The sequence below is a fragment of the Grampus griseus genome (assembly GCF_964374135.1).
Source record: "Grampus griseus genome assembly, chromosome: 16".
Classification (NCBI taxonomy): domain Eukaryota; kingdom Metazoa; phylum Chordata; class Mammalia; order Artiodactyla; family Delphinidae; genus Grampus; species Grampus griseus.
The window spans coordinates 58,489,895-58,516,748 of NC_139010.1; the positions used below are offsets into that span (position 1 = coordinate 58,489,895).

The window sequence follows — 26,854 nt, forward strand, 5'->3', positions numbered from 1 at the left end:
TTAGCAATACTCAGTCTTTCCTTGCAATCTCCCCACTTGCTCTCCAACCCCCAGCCCTGCCCCTCATCACTTTCTGAAGAAGATGTAACTATGCATGTCTGAATCCTACCTATGAACATGGTTTGAATTCTTATCCAAGGGGGCTCCTTGGGCCCCCATGTAAATCAATGGCTGCAAATAGATGGGGTGGGGCAGGGAGAGATTTGTGGTGGGGATTATCATTTCATCTGTTTATGATATTCTAATTATAGAGTACCCATAGCACAAGGAAAGGGATTTTTGAGACTTGATATAAAGTCAAACATTCAAAGAAAATCTACTGTGGAAAAAAAGGATTTATTTTGTGAATGTGGCAGAAATCATGTAAGTGCTTTCCATTGGAAATAGGAAAAAATACACATAGGCCATTATATTAATTTCTCTATTTTGAAAAACTATAGAAAATCAGCATATCTCCAAAGCCACAGAAAGAGTGAAGGCTCCACTATTTGCCAATTGTCTCAGTAAAGGCCTTCTGTGGGCCTGGGCCTGGTTTGGCTGGATCATGGTTTATAAAGTACTCTATAGGATATAAGTATATTGTTTTACCCTTGGCGTTTTCAGGACCCAGATCCTTTTTGGCAAGGGATTTGTAGGTTTAAACAAATGTCCATCAAGCTTTTAGCGAGTAGTGTTTCTGTCCTAGCAGTATTTAAAATGAAAAGAGACTATGGGGTGGGAGAAGGAATGAGAGGAAAAAGCAATTACTTTGATTTAAGTTGTTAAAAGAGAAAAGTTCTTTTGTCTAGGGATAAAGCACAGCTTGTAGGGTTGTGGGATGTTGATAAACCCCGTAACAATGGGTTTGGTCTCTATGTCCTTTGGCTCCCCCAGGGGCTTCAGGACAAAGTTTTGCAGAATGGTGGTGAGAAACAGGAACAACTCCACGCGGGCCAGGCCCTCTCCAACACATGCCCGTTTCCCTGGAAGGAGGAGACAGTTCCATTAGCTTGCTCCAAATTCAAATACAATAGCTCGTATTCAAATACTATACACTCCTAACAGCCAATGAAAACACTGATCAGAAAAGGGATGGCTAAGAAACTGTTGGAGGACAATGAACTGGTACAGTTCTTCTAGACGGATATTTGTCAATACATATCAAAACTCTGAAGAAATTTTCACTCTTAATTCAGTAATTCTCCTTCTGGGGATTTATCTGTAGGAATTAGAGATTCACCTATGCGGGTGTCACTTGCATTGTTATTTATGACACTGATGAGTTAGTTGAAAACTAGACATCCACCTATACTGGATTAATTAAATAAATCCTTGTGCATCTATCATGCAACACAACCTAAACATGTTTGTACAGAAGATTATTTAATACTGTCTTATATCACAACACACTAAGCAAAAGCAGGTTATCAAATAGATTGTACAGAATGAGCCTGATTTTTTAAAATAAAATATACGTTTATTATGTATATCTAGACAACTGTGTGAAGTATATATAGCAAAATATTAACAGCGGTTATAGCCTGAATCTGAAATTCAGGCTATAGTCTGAAATTGCAAATGATTTTCCTTTTTCTTTTTTTCCTTTTTACAAATCCACCCATCCACTCATCCATCTATTTATGGCTGCGCTGGGTCCTCGCGGCTGCTCGCGCCCCGCCCCCCGCGCCCCCCCTACCCCCCACCAGGCTGCGGAGAGCAGGGGCCACTCCTCGCCGCGGTGCGCCCAGCAGCCTTCGCTCCTTGGTATGTGGGAGCCCCTGGGCCAGGGCCGGAACCCGCGTCTCCCGCATTGGCAGGTGGACTCCCAACCACTGCACCACCAGGGAACTCCCTCTTTTCTTTTTTTTTTTTTTTTTGCTCTTCTGCATTTTCCATCTTTTATATTGAACACTTACTATCACTGTGATTAGAAATAAAACATACTGTTATTTTTGAAAATACTAATCAAATGATTGACTAGGGTAACAAAGAAAAAGAATGGGTGCTGAGCAATCCTAAGTTGTCTTTATGACTTTATGAGAACTAGCAACTGGGAGCCAACCAGCGCTTGCAAAGAGGCAAGCGTATGTGGGGCTCCGGATTTCAGAGGGGAAGAAAGAGGATGAAGTGGCCAAGGTGTCTCTGATGGCCTCTCTAAGAATCAGAATATTAATAATGGTTAATAATTGTTTAAGAAGAGAGAAACTGGAACATTTTGTTTTGAAAAAGTCATATTATGAAAGGGAGATCAACAGGCAAGAGTTTGTAAAAGGAGGTCCCTTTGTTATCTGATAATGTGTGACATCTGAATTAAATTGATTTGCCTTGGTTTCTTTAAAAACTAGCATTGAACTCAATCACCAAACAACAAAAGAGTCTCTGGAAGACTTACCTGATCCTACTGGTATACAGACTTAAATGGATCCATCCCGATTTGGGGGTTTATAACAGATTGATTTGATTGACTTTGCTATCATCAGTGGATTACTTAGTTATGCCATATTCAGTAAAGCTAAAAGTTATCCAAAAGGTTCATGTGTATGGTTTGGATGGGGTGTATTTGTATTTACCCATGGAAAAAGGCACGAAGTATTCTGTTTTCCTGACGCTGCCATTTTTATCCAAAAAGTGACCTGGGTCAAACTTCTCTGGGTTGGGAAATTCCTTGCAATCGTACAGGACCGAAGACAGTAATGGCAATACAGTAGCGCCCTGGAACCAAGAAATGGAGAGTGGAGTGGCACGTTATCATGCTTACCTTTGGTCCCTAAAAAGTCTAGTACTTTTAATCACAGTGGATTAAATAGGATCGAGCACTCTTAAGTTTGCCTGGAGAAAACTGTCTCATGTGATGGCTCTTTTACACACATCACCATACAAGATCTTTTATCAAGTAATAAGATGGTTCTCTGTGGGAAGAGCACTGTTATGGTCAATGTGCAATAATCAATTGTTAAAAAGCTAAGGTTTGCAACCCATATTGTCTAGACATGCGCTTTACTGGAATTGTTGCCTCAAATAGAAAGAGCTCACATTTCATAATTTTTTTCTTTCTGAATTCAAGTGTGAATGGAAGAAAATGAGAGATGGAAACTTGTAATCTATAAAATCTATTGGATCAAACCCCACTTCCCTCACTTGTAAAACGGGGTGGGGTAACAACAATAGGCTTTCCTCTTTGCCCCATTAGATTTTGTGAGATTTAAATGACAAAATAATAATGACCATTGATACGGAACGCTTCACATTTACCTGACACTGTGTTTAGTAGTTTATAAATTTAATTCTCACTTCAACCATATTCAGTAGGCTCTTTTTGTTTGTTTGTTTGTTTCACATTGTATAAATGCAGAAATTGAGATTCAGAGAGAAGAAATAACTTACTTGAGGTTATACTTTTAGCAAGTGGCATGGTTAGAATTTGACCCATCTATCTATGGGTCATAAAGCACCCCTGTTTAAGTGAAAGCCTCCTCTTCCCATTTTTACCTCATTTCGTATTTCCTGAAACGTTATTTCACAAGTTTTGGAGTAGGTAATACATGCACATGGTATAAAATACAAAAAAAAAAAGTACAAAAGGGTACAAAGTGAAAATAAGTCTCTTTCCTAGACTCAAGTCCCCTGGTTTCCTTCTTAATGTAATCACTGTTACCAGTGTACGATATATCCTTTATGAGATATCTTATGGATTAAAAAAAAAAGGTACACACCTATTTCCTACTTTTTCCACAAATAGTAGCATCCTGTACAGTTCTGTCGCTTGCTTAGTATTCTACTTTACATAAATAATTTTTAGGGAATTCCCTGGCGGTCCAGTGGTTAGGACTTGGTGCTTTCACTGCCGGGGGCCACTTTCGATCCCTGGTCGGGGATCTAAGATCCTGTAAGCCATGCAGCGTGGCCAAAAATAATAATAATAATAATTTTAAGTCCTTTTTAAATGAATATTCGGCACCAATACTGCTGCAATGAATATTATTTGGGGGGAAATATACACAAAGGATAAATTCCTAGTAGTGGAACTGCTTTTCAAATTGCTATGCACGTTTTGAATTTTCACAGAAATTGCAATGATGCCTTCCATGGAAGTTACACCAATTTATACTACTAGCAAAAACATATGTTTTTTTATATCTTGCCAACATATTGTGACAAGTGAAAACATGTTTCTTTATCATTTTTATTTTCAATATATTTTATTGTGTAAGTATATTTTCACATATTTAAAACCATTTGTAATTACTTTCACTCAAATTTAAATTTTGTCTCCCATGCATTCTATCTGTTGGTTCTGGGGTTTTTTCATGCTGACTGTAGGAGTTCATTTTATTTTTCAGTAATTAGTTCTTTGTTCTTATGAACTATGAAACATTTTGTCTCAGTTTGTCATTTGTCTTTTGACTTTGTTTCTTTTTCTTAGGTAGATTTTTCTTACTTGCATGTAACCAAATTTATCCATTTTTAAATGTATAGCCCTCTTATTCCTCTTTTCTTTGGTCAATGTTAGAAAGTCTTTCTTCACTCTGAAATTCTCAAAAAAAGTTATTGCTTTTATCCTTAGCACTTTTATAGTTTAATATCCTATGTGTATATATTTGAGCCACCAAGAATAAATTTTCATATAAGATTTATTTTATATGAAAGTTTGAGGTAGGGATTTATTATTCTTTTTTTTCCAACTCCCCTGGGAGTTCTACAACTGAATAATCAATATTTTTCCTCTAGGTTACAAGGAAAAAGCCACTTTATCATATACTAAGTTTCCATGTATAATTACATTTATTTCTAGACTTTATTTGATTGATCTGTCTACTCAAGAAGCTGTATTATAGTGCTTTAATAACTGTGACCTTATATTTTAATATTTGGTAGGACCTGTCCCTGACTATTCTTTATTTTTTAATTTCCCACATCAAATTTGAGATCTGTTAGTTTAGTTCCAAAAAAGTATCTAGTTTATATTTTCATTGAGATCTCATAAATGCATAGATTAATTTCAGGGTAACTGCTATCTTCCTACCTGAACACAGAATAAATCTAATTTATTCAAAACTTGTGTATCTTTCATTAACATTTTAAGGGGTTTTTTTTTTGGTATAAATCTTGCAAATTTCTTATCAAGTATATTCCTAAGTATTTTATCCTCGTTTTTATCAATAAAAAGCTTTTATTCATTATGTTTTTAAAACATAGCTTTTATTTTATATAGGGTAGAAATTGATTTTTTTAATAATAAATTTGTACCCAACCACTGGAAAATTCTATTTTTGCAGTGGTACTTAAGTTAATTTTCTTGAGTTTTCCAGGTACAATTATGTCACCTACAAATCGACCCCGCCTCTTAAATGTTTTACCTCATTACCTTTTTCTAATTCTAGTTAAATACTGGTAATGGTGGATAGCCTTGTCTTATTCCTGATATTAATAGGAATGCTTTTAGTCAAAAAGCATGATTTGGGAAATATGTTTTCCATGGCTAATGAGGTATTTATCTATTCCTATTTTTTTAAGGGTTAAACTCTTTAATATTATCAAAAGCATTTTCTGTACAAATGTGATTATCATGTGATTTTTCTCTAAGTTCTACTTATATGGTGATAATAAACCAGATTTTCTGGTGTTAGACCATTCCTGTGTTCCTGATTACCTTCACTTGCTGGTGATGTAGTATTTTTAATGTGATGCTAGACTTATGTGTTAATAGACTTTTGCATTGACGTTTGGTAGTAAGGTTGGGAGCTGTTTCAGTTTTGCAGTATTCTGTCACCTTTTCTTCCTCTTCTATACTCTTGAATGGATTAAATGTAAAACCCAACCCCTTAATCACTACAGAAGACTGACTACAGAAGACTGACTACTCTTTTGATAATTGTTAACTGTCATGGGCAGCAATATCCCAAATGTCCTGGTATATGAGGTCTTCAGAGGAAAGAATTCGGGTTAAAGAAAGCTGACATTTGACTTGATTACTTTAGAGCTGCAGATACATTTTCCATCTCTTCCCCCTATTTAAAATCCATCATGGAAAATCAGGTTTCTGTTCCCACAACATTCGCATTAATGCAAATCACTTCTCCCTCAATACATTCTACGTGAGAGTGTGAGGGGCCTTGGGAGCCCCAGGTCAGCTTCCCCATTCCAGGAAGGCAGAGACAGGACCACAGAGGTGACATAATGGCCTGAGGGTGCACTGCATGGCAATGACAGATTGCAAACCCAGGTCATGTGACTCTGACCTTGTGTTCTTTCTATGTTTCTCAATTGCCTCTCTTCCTGAAACAGAACTGAGATGCCTCAGGCCCCACTGAGGTATCATGCTGCCCCTTCTATCCCACCCAGGTTTCCCAGACACCTCTAACCTTAGGGATGAAGTATTGTCTGAATTTCGTATCCCGGGCCACAGTACGGGGCATGTTAGAAGGAAGGAGGGTGATGTATCTTTGTATCTCATGAAGCACGGCCTCTGTATAGGGCAGCTTTATCTTGTCCTTCATGCAGGGGCTTTGGTTGCATCCAATTACACGGTCAATTTCTTCATGAACTTTGGCTGCAAAGACATGAATCATGAATGCTACTCAAGAGATGTGTCCCCTGGATACCTGGAAATGCTTACGATGTATAATAGACAGTGGCCTAGAAAAGGCTCCCAAGGTCAAAGACATGTTGCTAAACAGCCCACTGGTCTGCTCCTCAATGGAATTTCTATTTTCTATTTTCTGATCTAAAAGACCAGAGATTTTGCTGCAGGAAACATAAAAGCTGCATCAGCTATGTCCTTGGCCTCCTGCCTGAATTGGTTTGTCCTCCTGTATGGGTGAGGAGATGACCTCTGTGGCAGGGATTAAGGTTTACCCCAGATTCCTGGCAAAGCAGCTGTGGAGAGGAAATGTTTAATCCTCACTCTAGTGGGAGCATCTCCTTTGTCAGCCTCATCCAGTGTCCTACACATTTTGTGGGAATGGCAAACACCATTTTGTTAAGCAGTATAAACACTGGCTTTCTAAGACCTGTGCTCTGAGAACGTGCTTGAGAAAATCACGCTACTACAATTTCATTTTTTAATTTTAAATTACATTGGAGCTAAAAATTCCCTTTGGGGAGTCTGATCCATTCTCAAGACGGAAAAACACAGGCCTGTGAGGTGAAATAACTTGTTTGAGGTCACACAGCCAGGTATGGGCAGGCCGAGAATGAGAAGCCATCGTGGGAATCCATGCATCCCTCATCTAAATAGGGCTCACTCTTCAGCATTGCATCACATATGGAAGAGTTGGGATTCAGAAGCTCCTCTGTGTTTAAACTTAAATGAAAGCCTTTGGGTTCATAAAGGTCTCTCTTTCTTGTCAGCATCATTTGATATAATTCTGATCAAACCATGGATGACCCTTTGCATGACGTTCTACAAGGCAGTCCAAAGAAAGAGAAGTTGTCACTGCCAGTGGTATCTTCCCACCCTCACCAGTGCCAGGAGCTCATATTTTATCCTACATAAATACTTAGGATATTTGCTGTACCTTGAACCTCAGGGTATTTCATTAGGAGCAGGAACCCATAGCTCAGAGTGAGACTGGTTGTCTCTGTTCCCGCTGAAAACAGATTTGATCCACAGGTTGTCAAGTTCTCCAAGTGAAATTCAGACTCTGGGTTCTGTTTCTCCTGTAGATGGTAGAGTTAATGGCCACATGAGTTAAAAAGAAGTCAGTGGCTTATCAGAGCTCTATGATCACACCCCATCACTAGCAATAGGCTTCATTTTGTGCACGGTAGGGTGGTAGATAAAGAAATCCGTCATGGAATCGAAACTTCTGGTTCAAATCCCGGGTTGGTCAATGAACAGATGTGTGCCCTTGGCAAGTTACTTTACCTTTTTACTCAATTTCATCATCTGTGAAATTGGGGTAAAAAGTAGAACATATACCATAGGGTTATTATAAAAATTAAAAGAATTAATGGGTGGAAGATCTTGGAAAAATTCTTCATATATACAAATACTCAGTAAATGGTATCTTCTTTTATTATATTTAATGAAAAAGACTAGATGATAAGCTCTGTGTGAGCACAATGTAGAGAAATCACTGGTTTGGGACTGGTCTGTTCCCTTCACTTACAAAGACTTAGGTATTCACAGCCCCACACTCTCACATATGACACATCATTATTAATGGCATTTCATTTTTTTTTATTGGAGTATAATTGCTTTACAATGTTGTGTTAGTTTCTGCTGTACAGCAAAGTAAATCAGCTATATGTATACATAAATCCCCTCCCTCTTAAGCCTCCCTTCCACCCACCCCCATTATTGGCATTTCTAATATGAAGATTGTACTTGTACATATAGGACATTTTAACTTATAATTTTTTGCATGGGATCTACAAAGTCTTTAGAAAATAAACTGATCCAGGGCTTAAAAACAGTGAGTGAGCTTTCTTTTTTTTTTTTTTTTTGCACCCTTCTAATGTTTAAATCAAGAATATATTTTTATTCTTATTTTTTTCATATATCTACATTAACTTTGCAAAAGTAATACATATACATCATAGAAATACAAATACATTGTAGTGTTACATACAGGAATGCATTATATGTGTACAAATACATGAACATTGTCAAAAATTTAGAAATTACAGGGGAACTAGAAGAAAATTAATCCTATCATTTAAGTAATAAACATTGACAATATTTTGGCATATATTCTCCAATTTTTTTCTTTTTTGTTGAATTTTAGAATTTTATTTATTTTTTTATACAGCAGGTTCTTATTAGTCATCCATTTTATACATATTAGTGTATATATGTCAATCCCCATCTCCCAATTCATCACACCCCAACCCCACTCCCCCGACTTTCCTCCCTTGGTGTCCATACGTTTGTTCTCTACATCTGTGTCTCTAATTCTGCCTTGCAAACCAGCTCATCTGTACCATTCTTCTAGATTCCACATATACACATTAATATACGATATTTGTTTTTCCCTTTCTGACTTACTTCACTCTGTATGACAGTCTCTAGATCAATTCACGTCTCTACAAATGACCCAATTTCATTCCTTTTTATGGCTGAGTAATATTCCATTGTATATATGTACCACATCTTCTTTATCCATTCGTCAGTCGATGGGGATTTAGGTTGCTTCCATGATTGGCTATTGTAAATATTGCTACAATGAACATTGGGGTGCATGTGTCTTTTTGAATTATGGTTTCCTCTGGGTATATGGCCAGGAATGGGATTGCTGGGTCATATGGTAATTTTACTTTCAGTTTTTTAAGGAACCTCCATACTGTTCTCCACAGTGGCTCTATCAATTTATATTCCCACCAACAGTGCAAGAGGGTTCCCTTTTCTCCACACCCTCTCCAGTGTTCGTTGTTTGTAGATTTTCTCATGATGCCCATTCTAACTGGTGTGAGGAGAGATACCTCATTGTAGTTTTGATTTGAATTCTCTAATAATTAGTGATGCTGAACAGGTTTTCATGTGCTTCTTGGCCATCTGTATGTCTTCTTTGGAGAAATGTCTATTTAGGTCTTCTGCCCATTTTTTGATTGGGTTGTTTGTTTTTCTAATATTGAGCTGCATGAGCTGCTTATATATTTTGGAGATTAATCCTTTGTCTGTTGATTCATTTGCAAATATCTTCTCCCATTCTGAGGGCTGGCATTTCATCTTGTTTATAGTTTCCTTTGCTGTGCAAAAGCTTTTAAGTTTCATTAGGTCCCATTTGTTTATTTTTGTTTTCCTTTCCATTACTCTAGAAGGTGGGTCAAAAAAAGATCTTGCTGTGATTTTTGTCAAAGAGTGTTCTTCCTATGTTTTCCTCTAAGAGTTTTATAGTGTCCGGTCTTACATTTAGATCTTTAATCCATTTTCAGTTTATTTTTGGGTATGGTGTTAGGGAGTGTTTGAATTTCATTCTTTATTTTTTTTTTTTGAATTTCATTCTTTTACATGTAGCTGTCCAGTTTTCCCAGCACCACTTATTGAAGAGACTGTCTTTTCTCCATTGTATATCCTTGCCTCCTTTGTCATAGATTAGTTGACCATAGGTGTGGGGATTTATCTCTGGGCTTTCTATCCTGTTGCATTGATCTATATTTCAGTTTTTGTGCCAGTACCATATTGTCTTGATTACTATAGCTTTGTAGTATAGTCTGAAGTCAGGGAGTCTGATTCCTCCAGCTCCATTTTTTTCCCCTCAAGATTGCTTTGGCTATTTGGGGTTTTTGTGTCTCCATACAAATTTTAAGACTTTTTTATTCTAGTTCTGTAAAAAGTGCCATTGGTAATTTGATAGGGATTGCATTGAATCTTTAGATTGCTTTGGGTAGTATAGTCATTTTCACAGTACTGATTCTTCCAATCCAAGAACACGGTATATCTCTCCATCTGTTTGTGTCATCTTTGATTTCTTTCATTAGTGTCTTATAGTTTTCTCAGTACAGGTCTTTTACCTCCTTAGTAGGTTTGTTCCTAGATATTGTATTCTTTTTGTTGCAGTGGTGAATGGAGGTGTTTCCTTAATTTCTCTTTCTGATCTTTTGTTGTTAGTGTATAGGAATGCAAGAGATTTCTGTGCATTAATTTTGTATCCTGCAACTTTACCAGATTCACTGATTTAGCTCTAGTAGTTTTCTGGTGGCATCTTCAGGATTCTCTATGTATAGTGTCATGTCATCTGCAAACAGTGACAGTTTTACTTCTTCTTTTCCTATTTGGATTCCTTTTATTTCTTTTTCTTCTCTGATTGCCATGGCTAGGACTTCCAAAACTATGTTGAATAACAGTGGCAGGAATGGACATCCTTGTCTCGTTCCTGATCTTAGAGGAAATGCTTTCAGTTTTTCACCATTGAGAATGATGTTTGCTGTGGGTTTGTCGTATGAGGCCTTTATTATGTCGAGGTAGGTTCCCTCCAGGCCCACTTTCTGGAGAGTTTTTATCATAAATTGGTGTTGAATTTTGTCAAAAGCCTTTTCTGCATCTATTGAGATGATCATATGGTTTTCATTCTTCAGTTTGTTAATATGGTGTATCACATTGATTCATATGCGTACGTTGAAGAATCCTTGCATCACTGGGATGAATCCCATTTGATCATGGTGTATGATCCTTTTAATGTGTTGCCAGATTCTGTTTGCTAGTATTTTGTTGAGGATTTTTGCATCTATATTCATCAGCGATATTGGTCTGTAATTTTCTTTTTTCTTTTTTTTTTTTTTTGCGGCACGCGGGCCTCTCACTGCTGTGGCCTCTCCCGCTGCAGAGCACAGGCTCCGGATGCGCAGGCTCAGCGGCCATGGCTCACGGGCCCAGCCACTCCGCGGCATGTGGGATCTTCCTGGACCAGGGCACGAACCCGTGTCCCCTGCATCGGCAGGCGGACTCTCAACCACTGTGCCACCAGGGAAGCCCTGTAATTTTCTTTTTTTGGAGTATCTTTGTCTTGTTTGGTATCAGGGTGATGTGGATCTCATAGAATGAGTTTGGGAGTGTTCCTTCCTCTGCAATTTTTTGGAAGAGTTTGAGAAGGATGGGTGTTAGCTCTTCCCTAAATGTTTGATAGAATTCACCTGTGAAGCCATCTGGTCCTGCACTTTTGTTTGCTGGAAGATTTTTAATCACAGTTTCAATTTCATTACTTGTGATTGGTCTGTTCATATTTTCTATTTCTTCCTGGTTCAGTCTTGGAAGGTTATACCTTTCTAAGAACTTGTCCCTTTCTTCCAGGTTGCTCATTTTATTGGCATAGAGTTGCTTGTAGTAGTCTCTTATGATGCTTTGTATTTCTGTGGTGTCCATTGTCACTTCTTTTTCATTTCTAATGTTATTGATTTGAGTCCTCTCCCTCTTTTTCTTGATGAGTCTGGCTAAAGGGTTATCAATTTTGTTTATCTTTTCAGACAACCAGCTTTTAGTTTTATTGATCTTTGCTATTGTTTTCTTTGTTTCTATTTCATTTATTTCTGCTCTGATTGTTATGATTTCTTTCCTTCTACTAACTTTGGGTTTTGTTTGTTCTTGTCTCTGTAGTTCCTTTAGGTGTAAGGTTAGATTGTTTATTTGAGATTTTTCTTGCTTCTTGAGGTAGGATTGTATTGCTCTAGAACTGCTTTTGCTGCATCCCATAGGTTTTGGATTGTCATGGTTTGTTGTCATTTGTCTCTAGGTATGTTTTGATTTCCTCTTTGATTTCTTTAGTGATCTCTTGGTTATTTAGTAGCACACTGTTTAGCCTCCATGTATGTGTGTTTTTTCCAGTTTTTTTTCCTGTAATTGATTTCCAATCTCATAGCATTGTTGTCAGAAAAGATGCTTGATCCGATTTCAATTTTCTCAAATTTTCCAAGGCTTGATTTGTGACCCAAGATATGATCTATCCTGGAGAATGTTCCATGTACACTTGAGAAGTAGGTGTATTCTGCCACTTTTGGGTGGAAGGTTCTATAAATATCAGTTAAATCTATCTGGTCTAATGTGTCATTTAAAGCCTGTGTTTCCTTATTAATTTTCTGTCTGGATGATTTGTCCATTGGTGTAAGTGAGGTGTTAAAGTCCCCCACTATTATGATGTTACTGTCGATTTCCTCTTTTATAGTTGTTAGCATTTGCCTTATGTAATGAGGTGCTCCTATGTTGGGTGCATATATATTTATAATTGTTATATTTTCTTCCTGGGTTGATCCCTTGATCATTATGTAGTGTCCTTCCTTGTCTCTTGTAACATTCTTTATTTTAAAGCCTATTTTATCTGATATGAGTATTGTTACTCTAGCTTTCTTTTGGTTTCCATTTGTATGGAATATCTTTTTCCATCCCCTCACTTTCCGTCTGCATGTGTCCCTAAGTCTGAAGTGGGTCTCTTGTAGACAGCACGTATATGGGTTTTGTTTGTGCATCCATTCAGTGAGCCTGTGTCATTTGGTTGGAGCATTTAATCCATTCACATTTAATTCAGCATTTAATCCATTCATTGAGGTAATTATCGATATGTATGTTCCTATTACCGTTTTCTTAATTGTTTTGGGGGTTTTTTTGTAGGTTCTTTTCTTCTCTTGTGTTTCCCACTTAGAGAAGTTCCTTTAGCATTTGTTGTAGAGCTGGTTTGGTGGTGCTGAATTCTCTTAGCTTTTGCTTGTCTGTAAAGCTTTTGATTTCTTCGTCGAATCTGAATGAGATTCTTGTGGGTAGAGTAATCTTGGTTGTAGGTTCTTCCCTTTCACCACTTGAAATATACCATGCCACTCCCTTCTGGCTTGTAGAGTTTCTGCTGAGAAATCAACTGTTAACCTTATGGGAGTTCCCTTGTATGTTATTTGTCGTTTTACCCTTGTTGCTTTTAATAATTTTTCTTTGTCTTTAGTTTTTGTCAGTTTGATTACTATGTGTCTCAGCGTGTTTCTCCTTGGGTTTATCCTGCCTGGGACTCTCTGTGCTTCCTGAACTTGGGAGGCTATTTCCTTTCCTACATTAGCGAAGTTTTCAACTATAATCTCTTCAAATATTTTCTCAGGTCCTTTCCCTCTCTCTTCTCCTTCTGGGACCCCTATAATGCGAATGTTGTTGCATTTAATGTTGTCCCAGAGGTCTTAGGCTGTCTTCATTTATTTTCATTCTTTTTTCTTTATTTTGTTCCACAGCAGTGAATTCCACCATTCTGTCTTCCAGGTCACTTATCCGTTCTTCTGCCTCAGTTATTCTGCTATTGATTCCTTCTAGTGTATTTTTCATTTCAGTTATTGTATCGTTCATCTCTGTTTGTTTGTTCTTTAATTCTTCTAGGTGTGTGTTCTTTAATTCTTCTAGGTCTTTGTTAAACATTTCTTGCATCTTCTCAGTCTTTGCCTCCATTCTTTTTCCGAGGTCCTGGATCATCTTCACCATCATTATTCTGAATTCTTTTTCTGGAAGGCTGCCTATCTCCACTTCACTTAGTTGTTTTTCTGGGGCTTTATCTTATTCCTGCATCTGGTACATGGTCCTCTGCCTTTTCATTTTGTCTGTCTTTCTGTGAATGTGGTTTTCATTCCACAGGCTGCAGGATTGTAGCTCTTCTTGCTTCTGCTGTCTACCCTCTGGTGGATAAGGCTATCTAAGAGGCTTGTGCAAACTACCTAATGGGAGGGACTGGTGGTGAGTAGAACTGGGTGTTGCTCTGGTGGGAAGAAGCTCAGTAAAACTTTAATCCGCTATCTGCTGATCAACCTCCCTGTTGGTTGTTTGGCCTGAGGTGACCCAGCACTGGAGGCTACAAGCTCTTTGGTGGGGCTGTTGGTGGACTCCTGGATGGCTCATGACAAGGAGTACTCCCCAGAACTTCTGCTGCCAGTGTCCTTGCCCTCACGGTGAGACGCAGCCACACACACCCCGACCTCTGCAGGAGACCCTCCAACACTAGCAGGTAGGTCTGGTTCAGTCTTCTATGGGTCACTGCTCTTTCCCCCTGCGTCCCGATGTGCACACTACTTTGTGTGTGCCCTCCAAGAGTGGAGTCTCTGTTTCCCCCAGTCCTGTTGAAGTCCTTCAGTCAAGTCCTGCTAGCCTTCAAAGTCTGATTCTCTGGGGGGTTCCTCCTCCTGTCGCCGGACCCCCAGGTTGGGAAGCCTGACTTGGGGCTCAGAAGCTTCACTCCAGTGGGTGGACTTCTTTTTTTTTCAATTTTTTTTAAAGAATTTGTTTTTTGTTTTTTAATTTATTTAGTTTTGGCTGTGTTGGGTCTTTGTTGTTGCACGGGCTTTCTCTAGTTGCAGTGAGTGGGGACTACTCTTCGTTGTGGTGTGTGGGCTTCTCATTGCGGTGGCTTCTCTTGTTGCGGAGCATGGGCTCTAGACACATGGGTTTCAGTAGTTGCAGCACATGGGCTCAGCAGTTGTGGTGCATGGTCTTAGTTGCTCTGCAGCATGTGCAATCTTCCCGGACCAGGGATCGAACCCGTGATCCCTGCATTGGCAGGCAGATTCTTAACCACTGTGCCACCAGGGAAGTCCCAGTGGGTGGACTTCTGTGGTATAATTGTTCTCCAGTTTGTGAGTCACCCACCCAGTGGTTATGGGCTTTGATTTTATTGTGCTTGAGCCCCTCCTACTGTCTCATTGTGGCTTCTCCTTTGTCTTTGGATGTGGGGTATCTTTTTTGGTGAGTTCCAGTGTCTTCCTGTCGATGACTGTTAGCAGTTAGTTGTGATTCCAGTGCTCTCGCAAGAGGGAGTGAGTGCATGTCCTTCCACTCTGCCATCTTGAACCAATCTCTGAGCTTTCTATTTTACAATTACTATACTAAAAATAATAGGGATTAAATCTTCTTCGTTGATGTATCCCCAACCCTTGGCATAATAGCCAGACTAAGAATTTGTTGAATAAATTATTGTTTAATATATATAAACTAGTTAAGCTAATAAAATCTCTATTTTTCACTATAATTAAATTATTTTCATTGCTGATTAACTTTTGGTGGGCTTTTAAACCACTGTTTTTAAATTTAAGAAAAGTATTAGAGCACTCCTTTTAACTATTAGCTTTACTTTTAAAGCTCTGAATCAAATTTTTCTTAACTCAGTTTCTTTATACCATGTCTCTCCTGTTCATTTCAAAATGGGATGATTTCTGCATATGGATGTCAAGTTTTTAGGCACGTTGCCACTTCCTACCTATAGTTCTTACTGCCTTGATCTGGAATACTGAGCATTTTAAATAACTCCCTCACAACAGAAAGTTCCAGTAGGTTTTTAAAAATCTTTGCTTGGGAAGAGAGTGAGGGAGAAAATGGAAATATCAATATATCTTCTATTTATGTTCTAACTCTGTAATTTAGCTAAGTAGAATGAACTCCACCATTTTGTTTAATTCTTAACACACCCAAATCTGTTATGTAGTAAGGTTTAGAGATTAAAACATAATGCAACAAAACTTACAGGAAAGCAGAAATGCTTCAGAAGTGTCTACCCATTTTCTATTGATAGTTATCTTAAAGGAAAAATAGATGTGGAGGGCAGGAGAGGAAGGAATGGTTGAAATCCAGACGTTGGTGTATCAACTTTCTTTTGTTCCTTCCTCTACTCTTTCAGAGGATCTCAAGGCTTTGGTATGTATGTTAACAACTGTCCGTGGTCCCTTTCCAGTGTTTCCTGTATTGGTGAATGGCCCCAGCTTCCATCCAGTTAGGCAAGCCAGGAACACAGCTCCTCATCTCTTGCATTTCCCAACTCACCACCAAGACTGTTAATTTTACCTCCTAAAAGTATCTCAAATCTATCCACGTCTCTTCATTTCCACCACCAGTACCCTTGGCCATCTTCTTTGCCTTGGGCCAGTGCAATCATCTCGTACAGAAAATGCTATTGGTGCCCTGCTCAGATCCCTTTTACTGGTTCTGATAACCTACCTCACAGCTGCTTTGGCTCACACCTGCAACTTTCTCTGGAGTCCCTTGGACACTGGAGCCACAATGACAAGAGAAGCGTGGGAGGGAATCAGTCTCCCAGACCACCCTCATGGGGCTGCCTGTGACCAATGACTGATAGGTGCAAGAGTACAAAAGCCCAGCTCCGTTGCCCCAGGGAAGGACAAACTCTGCAGTGCAATTTATACTCTAGAGCCCCCTGTAGGATCAGGTAGAGACTAGGCTTCACCTGAAACCACATCTATTTTTAATTTTTCCCCTTCCTTATCCTGTTTCTCTCATTCACATACATAGAAGTTTCTCCTGATAGCACTCCCTTAATAAATCACTTCCACACAAATCCCTATTTTAGGCTCTGCCACCAGAAAATTTACCCTGAAACAACTCCTAGCTGTTCTCCTTGCATCCACTGTTGACCCCTACAATCTGTTCTCCACATCACAAATATGGTCATCTTTTACACAGTGCTTAGACCCTGCAAATGATTTTCACTGATATTAGGATAAAAGCTAAACTAATTAATGTGTCCTGCCAGGCCCTGCATGAATGGTCTGCCTGCTGACCTCTTGCTGTTTCAGCTTCTCTCCTACCACTCTCCCCTGCTCCCTCCCTTCCAGCCACACTGACTTTCTCTCTACCCCCTCATATCCCCAAGCTTCCCTCTGCCTCAGGGCCTTTGCACATCTTGTTCCTCTGCTTGGTATATTTTTCTTTGCTACTTTTATGTAGATAATCCCTACTCACCTTTCAGCTCTCAGCTCAATTGTTCACCTATGTGAGCAGGGATGTATCCACTGGGCCTTGGTTTAGAAGTCCCTTCCTGACTCGAATTAGACTAGCATTAGCGTTCCTGCCACATTCTCCCATAACAATCTTGTACTTCCCCTATTAGCACTTCATTGTTACTGTTTGTTTTGATGATCTTTGCACTAGACTGTAAGCTCCATTAAGTCAAGGACTGTATCTTTGTTAATTAATTAATTCAATAATTATTTCAATAAATATTTATGTGCATCTACAATATTTTAGGCATTGTGCTAGTTGCTGATGATACAAAGCGTGAAAAATCGACAATACTCCAGCCCTTTGGAGTATACAGTGTAGTGGAGAATATAGAGGTAAATTAAATAAATATTTTGTTAAACTATGATAAGTGCTATGAAAGAAAATTACAGGGTAGTATCTGATTCATCATTTTATTCCATTTACCAAGCACCATGACCGATACAGAGTTGGTGCTAAATAAAATCTTTAAATGATTGAATTAAAAACCTGGCTATTTTTTTCTCTCTTTTCCAGACAAACATCTAGTCCTCTGAGAGCCAACAACAAACTTTTCCATCAGAATGAAGAGGCTATTTCGATGTACACTGTTGATAAGTGGAATGAGCTTGAATGACTCTACTGACCCCAGGGAAATTTCTAAGAAGAAAACAGGGCATCAACATGCCTTCCTTCAACATGTTTTCTAAGGAAATCAAGCTTTCCAAATCAGCCCTCCTAGAGATTAAGAAGACTAAACAAGTTATTATTAATTGTTTGCTATAACTTGCACATTTATGATATACTTGAGTGGTTTTTCTTTTGTTTATATATATCTGAGGAAATTTGGCATAAATGAGGTTAATTTTATAGGGTTGAAAGAATTATTTTCAGGTTTTAAGCTGTTATATGTGTATATACATTTAAATATCTTTTTTTACAATCTATTGTTTGTCACAGTCTTGACTGTTTTTCTACTGATGTTCTCTTGGACACTCATGCTGGTATTTTATGTCAGTGATGTTCTAAGGGTTGGTGGCTGTGTGATACTTGCTATTCAATATGTTTAATACCATCCATGGTTAACGTATAATGTATTTGTCTTAGAACACTTTATCCATCACCAGTTTCAAATAACAAGATTGTTCTATGGGAAAACACAATCCAGTTTTTATAATGTATTGGTCTATGACATGCTACCTGGGAAGCACTGTGGCAAAAATGGCTGACTATGTATGTGTAAATAATGTGTAGAGAAGATGCATGTGTGTTTAGCCACCCCAAGATAAATATATGCTCAGAAACATGCATATATATATATATATGCATGTTTATATATATATTTATATATATATATATATATATGTAGGTCATTGTAAATATGTATCGAGAACACTTCATTAAATGCTAATATCCAAGTGTAGGAAGTAAATAAAAATACAAAGGAAAAAGAGGGCTTTGGACTATTTTTAAATTTCTGTTATTGTTAATAGTGTACCCCATTGCCATAAGATATCAAAATATTAAGAATTACCAAAATGGGGACTTCCCTGGTGGCGCAGTGGTTAAGACTCCACACTTCCAATGCAGGGGGCCTGGGTGAGATCCCTCGTCAGGGAACTAGATCCCACATGCATGATGCAACTAAGAGTTCACATGCCACAACTAAGGAGCCTGCCTGCCGCCACTGAGACCCAGCACAACCAAATTAAAAAAAAAAAAAAGAATTACCTACATGGTGTGATTATGCTTTCCTGCATTTCCATGGACTGATAAAATATAATACCAGGGAAAGATGTCACATACAGTACCTGCTCCATCTTGCTGAGGAAACAGTCAATGTAGTCTCGAGGGTTATTATGATCCAGGGACTTCTGATGCTCCTTCACTTTTTCCAGAATAAAATATTTAACATCATTAAGCCTTTTTGAGAATGCTTTGTGCTCTCCAGGGAGATGCTTTATGAGTTTTGGCCATAGATTGTAAATCTAAAATGAGAAAAAAAATACATCAGCAATTCAGTTTGTGAAGAGAGACCAGTGTTTCTAAGTGGAGCACCTAACCCTCTGTGGGGTCTGGCTAGGGAGAATCCCTTCCTCAAGCTTCTGAGCAGAAAAGAAGGGAAGGTGACCATCACGTACATGAGAGAGCAGCCCCTTCCCATCTCCTTGCTCAATCACCCTTGGCCAACCTCAGAGTCGAGAAGGGGAGAATGTGCGTAGGGGCCTTAAAAGAAACATAGGCAACGGGGAACGTGATGTCTTCTTTTGTGGGAGTCAACTCACAGAAGCAAGCATAGGGCAGCCTTCCATAGGTGCTGGGGTAAGCGACACTGCACTCATCCACTCGACAAGACACACGTTGTGGGAAGGTGACAGTGCTTGTGTTGGCACGTGCTCGTGGGGCAGGGTGGGGAGCTCACAGCCCTTTACCCTGCCTATGGGCTCCCAGTGCCCCCATGAGATCAACTGCAAGGGCAGATGCAGACTTGGCTTTACCTGGTTCCAGGGAGAGCTTATTCGATTAAAATTTTTATTTAACACACTCAACAGGGAGAGTAACGTCTTATTGTTGTAGTGGAAACGCTCATTGAAGAGGACGGAGCAGATCACGTTGCAGGAAGCACAGGAGAGGATGAAGACAGGGTCCAAGGGCTGAGCTGATGTGAGAAAAAAAAAATTCTAACATTTAGAATTTTCATCAGCTTGCATTAGGGCTTCAAGAACAGGGCCTCCCTCTTGCTCAGATTGATACCTATATTTTATTTTCTCTAAACTTCTTCAAATTAGGATGTAGGGATCTTCTACTAGTAGTACATGCTTTATAGTATTATACTACACTACTACTACTAATTATTATGTTACTCAATGAATACTGTAATAGTCATAAGAGCAACAGGTAATATGGAGTATTATACATGCTGGATACTGTGTAAATGTTTTGCAAACTGTAACGTTTTGCAATACTGTAATAGCCATAAGAGCAACAAGTAATATGGAGTATTATATATGCTGGATACTGTGTAAATGTTTTGCAAACTTTATTATTTAACCCTCATTCTGAGGTTTGATTTTTAGCCCCATTTTTCACATGAGGAAACTGCGTTTTAGAAAAGTTAAGTAACTTGTCCAAATTTACACATCCAGTAAGTGCCGAAGTTGGGAGATGAATCCAAACAAAAGGATTCGTGAGTCCTAAGTAACAGTTTTGGGTCATTTTCTTCCTGCTGCCTTTTTCCTAGTCAACGCCCTGACTCATAGAGCAGATTGTGGACTATTGCGTGCCTCCCAAAGGAGGAGCTTTGGTGGGAAGCTCTGTGTGTAGAAGCCCCTTGCCCCAAAGGATGGTCAATGGAACGCACCCTCTGTTTTCCTGAGCTCCTCCACCAGAAACTGGGCCTCCTCCTGGACCCTCTCCTCGAGGCCCCTCTTCCCCATCCCAAAGTTCCTCAGGGTCATGAGGGAGAAGCGTCGCATTTGTTTCCACCTGTTTCCATTACTGAAAAAGATTCCTAGGAAAAGAAGCAAAGAGCAGGAAAGAATTTTGCATCATGGAGTCCGACTTTCCCTGAAGCTTATCCCCTGTGTCCACCCTGCACTGTTGCCAGTGCCCCTTTTCAGGGATTTAGCAACTGGCCTTTGAAGAGCACAACATATTCTTTGGTTTGGGTGAAATATTTGTCACAAAGAAAATAAAACCCAAGCTCTGGTCAACAGAGGGCAGGGGTGATGGAGTCAGGAGGTGGATCATTGGCAGGTAGAGAACATTCCCAAGTGTGGGAAGGGCCCTCTGTCTGGTTTTGTTAAAAGTAGTAAAGACTGGCATGTGTTCTCACAAACCTCTTTCCTGAGTGTCTGTTTTACACTTAATATCCCTCTAACTTGTGGTTTAATTCTACCTGTGATTTTCTCTATTAGAGGATAAGCAACTGGAAAGCAGAGCAATAGGGAATATATGTTTCCATTTGCCTCTGAAATTACTACAGCTAATGTTAGCTAATCTGAACAAGGAGAAACTCAGGAGCAAAGGAACTCAGTATGTTCACACCAGTGTTTTTTCATTCCTTCCTCTGTACAAAACCAGTTACGTGTCCTGAATTTCCTTAATGCACCACCAGTTTCCTAGTGCCCCAAATCCAAACCTCAGGGCATCTTCACATCCCTCTTGCCCTTCACCCTATACATCTGCACTTGGTAAGTCCTGTCGATTCCACCTCCAAAATGTCTTTCTCATCTGTCCCTTCTTGTCAATTCATACTACGCTGCCACACTTCAGGTTCTAATACTTTTACAGATTTTAAAAGTTCTAATCATCTTCAAACCAGTTTCCCTTTTCACTCCTCTAAATCTACAGTTTCCAGGTTACTCAAAATCAAATACAGGGACAATGAGGCTGGTGCTAAAAATCATTCAGTGGGTCCCTCTACCCCACCCCCACCTCCCCACCTCAGTCTCATTCTGACACCTTTAAAACCTCAAACATTTCCATCATTCTCTCCCTTGGCTCTAACTCTGAGCTTATAGACCAATCACAGCTGTTCACTAAATGCAACTACATTGTTTTGCACCCTTATTTTGTTCATTCTCTCCCTTTTGCTGACAAGTCTGCTCCCGCCCTATGTGCTTTGTTGAGTTTCTAGCTTTCCTTTAAGAGCCATCTTGAAAACCTTCTCTTTGAAGTCTTCCCTATCCTCTACTGGAGATAATCTTGCCTTCCTTTAACTGAATTGGCTTGCGTGATGCTTTAATACAATTTATCTTTTCTACCTTGTATTACAGCAATTTGTTTACTTGTGTTACTTCCTATACTAGATTTTACTTAGTTAAGTGACTGGCGCATCTCTCCAAATATTTTCTGTGACACACGATGATCTCTTACCTTGCACACAGAAGATGTTCAATACACAATAATTTAAATATTCATTTCACATCTACCAAATTAGCAAGCATTAAAAAGAAATTTTGTACCTAAAGCAATCAAGCTTGTGGCAAATTTGGTGCATTGTTTAGCCTCTTTGCATATCACGACCTGTTATGGAAATTAAAGCAATATTTATAGCAAAAACTATTAAAATTGTCTTTGATCCATTAATTGCTTTCCTAAGAATTTACACAAAGAAATAATTCAGCAAAAGTTAAAAAGGTGTACACTGCAATGTCATCTATACTGATTTAAGAAATTTGTAAACAATCTAAATGCTAATGATAGGGTAATTTTTTGCATAATTATACAATGATAGTAAATCAATATTAGGAAAAGTAAGCAATTGTTAAAATGATGATTATGAAAACTACGTAAAAATAGCAGAAATGTTAATATTTAAAAGAAAAAATCAGTATACAAATATGTCTATACTATAATTACAACTATGTAAAATATGTGTGCATATGAACAACATCTGGGAGATGGTACATAAAAATAAATATGTTACATCAACTATACTTCAATTAAAAAATTAAAACACAAAAAAATTTAAGAATAGGTTAGTGTATTGAGACTATGGTTAGTGGTTCTGGGTTCTAGAGTTAGGCAAATTGAACTCAAATCTCTACTCCAAAACTTTCTAATTTGGGTGAGTTATTTAACTTCTGTTGCCTCAGCTTTTCATCTGTTGAATGGAAATAAAAAATATTTTCCTCATGGGGCCACTGTGTTAACTGAATATGGTAATACATGAGAAACCCCCAGCACAGTATCTGGCACATAAGAAGTATTTAATAAATATTAGCTAATATTATATAATTATAGCTATTATAATAATAATTCAATAATACTCCAATTATTATTATAACATAATAATAACATTATTATTATTATTGGATTTTAGGAATATTTTAATCTCTTTAAATTTTTAACTGTTTTTGTATCACCTTTAAATCAAAAAGCAATTACAAGTTTGGTAAAATTTTTATTTAATCCTTAATTAGACTTTTAAATGTTGCCTTTTTTTGCTCTTCATTTATTCTTCCATTTATCTAATAAATTTTCATTGCTATCCTGTGCCAACTAAAGCATGTCACTTGCCATCCAGCTCTACAAGGATTAGGTCAATGGCCACTGCAGTCACTGACCTTCAACAGACCCTGAAAGAATTCAGCGGGGAGATCAGGAATGAGGCACTTTGTGCTCTGGGGAAACTGACAGAACAGGCCTTCAGATAGTTAGATATTTTCAGGAGAAAACTTTAGGAGCTCTATTTCTTGCATTTCCTCATACTTAGAAAAGCAATAAAATCATTTAGGGAGACATCTGTTCCTCGTGACTAGCAGCAGCCTTCTACCGAGATGGGGGCTTGATTGCACATACCCCCTTCACCAAATCATACATATACGGACCTCCCCCCCCCCATCTCTTCGGAGCAGTTTCTCAGAGCTATCTGAGACGCTGTCTCCTGGGCTATAGTCCTCAGTAAGTCCCCAAATGAAAGTGAACTCACAGCTCTCACACTGCATTTTTTGTTTGGTTGACACCGGCTGTATGCCAGATTCTAAAAATATTACTACCGTGAACATTCTTGCTTATAATTTTTCCCACATCTTGTATTATCTCTCAAGATAGGTTTCTAGAGGGGAATTACTCCATCATTATGGATGTCTCTTTAGAGAAGTTTGGTTGTTAAGGGGCAAGAAACCAGGAACAGTAACCGAAGGGAGTTGTGAGGAGAGTGCTGTGGAATATTCACATGTTCCTGGGAATGATTCACTGGAGAGTGAGTTTATCAGTCACAGTCCAACCAGCAAAAGAGAAGCCTCCCTTAATATTTAAAACAGAGGAAAATTAATCCAGGGAATTGGTTTTAAGGTGATGGAAACACTGAGAGGCCAAACCAGGGACAGCGAGACAACTGGTAATTATCAACAGCAGAAAACTGCTACCATCTCCCCATGGAAGGGACAAAGGAGCTCAGTGGCTGGGGTTACCTGGCCAGGAACCAAAGTGGCCCTGGAGTTATGGGGGGACATGCAGCTCTTGGAAGAGATGCTATCTGAGGCACAGAGAGAGGGGGGCCCTCTGGCTCTCCTTCCACTCCCCAATCTCTTGCCAGTGCCTCTCTTTGGTTGATCCCAGTCAGAGCCAGCTGTTGAAAGAGTGTGGGAATTTCAGCTTGCAGTAACTGTAGCACTGGGAACCAGGGCCAGTAGGGAAGAGAGACGAGTGGCTTTCAAGACAAGCGGAGAGAGATGGGTAATCAGGGATGGAGAAGGCATCACCAAAGAAGTAAAATCCTTGGGAAGGTGAGATGCTATAGGATCTAGGGCACATGTGAAAATTTCCCCTGTCAAGAAAGGGACACTTTTTCAATTGTAACAGGAGAAAAAAAAAAAGGAGAATGTGGGTGCAGGGGCAGATAGACCCATAGATAAAATGTTAAGAAATTGGAGAGTTCATTTCTGATACTTCTGTTGTTACAATGAGTTATGATACAGTGCTTCTGAGAGAGGAAATGTATAATGGGGGTGTTAATAGGAGGAATGAGGAGTCTCTGAGAGTGGAAAAGGGAGCCAATCAGAGGAACGTGTTGTATTAAGAGTCTAATTGAGGTTTAAAGTATTAATTTAAAGGGAAGCCAGTGTAATTACTAAGAGAATTTCTCTAGCAGTGTTTACCTTCTGGACACACGCACAGAGAAGATGGTTGAATTCTTCCAGTGTTGGAGTATATGCCAGGAAAATGTGATGGCAGGAGAGAGTGCCGATATATTTTCTAGGTTCTGATTACAATAAATGAGCTTTGTGAAGGCTGCTTTGATTCACTGATGCTGTCAGTTAAAAGTTTAAGGTCAAGGCTCTTGACAATATCTATTTCAGAGGAAAATCTGACATTTTCTATTGCCCTATTCCAAAATTGAAATGCTTTTGGGAGTCCAAATCTGGGAATGTACACATATACGCACATGAATCTCACATACAGTAGTCAGTCTCTTCTTTTCTACACGGGGAGTTCAGCGTTGGTCCAGGGCTGCCTGTGACTCAATGCAGAAGGCTCTGTAATCCTATCTTCCACTGCAGAACCACTTGGCTCCCACTTAAACTTCTGTTCTTCAAGTTTTCCCTTATCAGTGCAGAGGTGACACTTTCCTCTTCTACCTGCTTGTTGTGGGCAGATTGTGTTTTCCAGAGTGAACCACAACATCTCCCATCCCTCATTCTCTTCCGTAGTGTGACCACCACCACTTCCCCATCAAGAATGGAAGCTTAATTCCTGTCCATTTGGATTTGGGTTGGCTTTTGGGAATTACTTGCAATGAATAGAATGGTTCTATGTTCTAAGATTTGGTCTGAAGAAGCTTTGCAGCTTGGAATGCTCACTCTCCAGATGCTCCCCCTCAGGATGCCCCCTCCTGGACTCCAGGCACCAGCGAGAAGCCCAAGCCACATGGGCGGGCCACTTGGAGATGCTCTGTTGACAGGCCCAGCTGAGCTCAGCCTTTGGGTCATCCTTGCCCAGAAGCCAGACTTGTAAATGAAGAAGCCTCCAGATGATTTCAGCCCTCAGCTATTTGAATCACCCTTAACTGCTTTATTTGGAAAAAAAAAAAAATTGGATGTCTGCTAAGGTCCCAGGCCTTGTGGATCAGAGAAAACCCCTTCCACTATGCCGTGTTCAAATTCCTGATCACAGAATCCATGAGCATTAAAAAAAAGTGGGGTCTGGGGGGTTGTTGTTTTACATCCCTGAGTCTGGGGTGGTTTGTTACACAAGAGATAGCGATGATACTCTCCTATTTTTCTCACTTTGTTCAGAATCTATACCCATTATGTAAATATCTTTTTTAAAAATATACTTCTTTCTCTTTACCACACCTGCATCCCTGCAGGCGTGGACTGTTCCAAGGAAGCAATGCCCTCTCCACTCCCATTGCACTGGGGCAAGTATGTGCATGGGTGAATAATTACATAGTTGGTTGTTTCTATTTATGTAAACTAGATTCCCCAGTAGGTCTCTACAGTTTATATGTCCATAGATATAGTACTTTCCAAAAATGTTACAGCATTGCACTCCTCCAGGTAAAGAATGAATGGCTGTTTATCCATGCCTTTAAGAGCACTAAGTTATTTTAATTTTTGCATTCTAGCGACTGAACAATGGCATCTAAAACTGGTGTGTGGATTGAATGAATACGTTAAAGTAAGGGGGCCTCTCTGGCACTTGCCACCCCGTGTTGGTAGAAATCCCAGAGTTCCGCGCGTCGGAGGCCCTTCCGCCGCGGCTGCCATTGCAGAGCAGCAGCCATGGCTCTGCGCTACCCATGGCCTTGGGCCTCAACAAGGGCCACAAGGTGACCAAGGACGTGAGGAAGCCGAGGCACAGACGCCGCCGCTGGCGCCTCACCAAGCACACCAAGTTCGTGTAGGACGTGATCCGGGACGTGTGCTGCTTCATCCCTTATGAGCGGCGGGCCATGGAGCTGCTCAAGGTCTCCAAGGCCAAGCGGGCCCTCAAGTTCGTCAAGAAAAGGGTGGGGACACACATCCATACCAAGAGGAAGAGAGAAGAGCTGAGCAATGCCCTGGCCGCCATGAGGAAGGCAGCAGCCAAGAAGGACTGAGCCCTTACCCTCTGTGCACAATAAAACTTTTTCAGAAAAAAAGAAAAAGATAAAGTAAGGGCTTGAGCTGTTGCAATCTGTCAATGAGATAAATGTTTAAAGATTAAGACACTAGACAAAATATTGAGTTGACAGTTAACAGAAAATGTTTCAACAACTTGATT

General features: G+C 39.4%; 1 protein-coding gene and 1 pseudogene across 2 annotated transcripts in view; one reads left to right on the forward strand and one right to left on the reverse strand.

The window, feature by feature from the left end:
• Positions 1-317: 317 nt before the first annotated feature.
• The window catches only part of LOC309834368 (cytochrome P450 2C23-like), a 31,827-nt gene continuing 5,290 nt past the window's right edge, over positions 318-26,854 (reverse strand). Inside the window, exons 3-9 of the mRNA XM_082673044.1 lie at positions 20,502-20,651; positions 19,639-19,799; positions 18,952-19,128; positions 7,497-7,638; positions 6,342-6,529; positions 2,550-2,691; positions 318-962 (exon numbers count right to left, since the gene is read on the reverse strand). Coding sequence (XP_082529170.1) covers positions 754-962; positions 2,550-2,691; positions 6,342-6,529; positions 7,497-7,638; positions 18,952-19,128; positions 19,639-19,799; positions 20,502-20,651 — 1,169 coding nt within the window. The 3' untranslated portion in view covers positions 318-753. The remainder of the gene's footprint in view (positions 963-2,549; positions 2,692-6,341; positions 6,530-7,496; positions 7,639-18,951; positions 19,129-19,638; positions 19,800-20,501; positions 20,652-26,854) is intronic.
• LOC309834369 (large ribosomal subunit protein eL36-like) lies at positions 26,374-26,690 on the forward strand (annotated as a pseudogene). The gene has a single exon. The product of its transcript is annotated as a large ribosomal subunit protein eL36-like (transcript).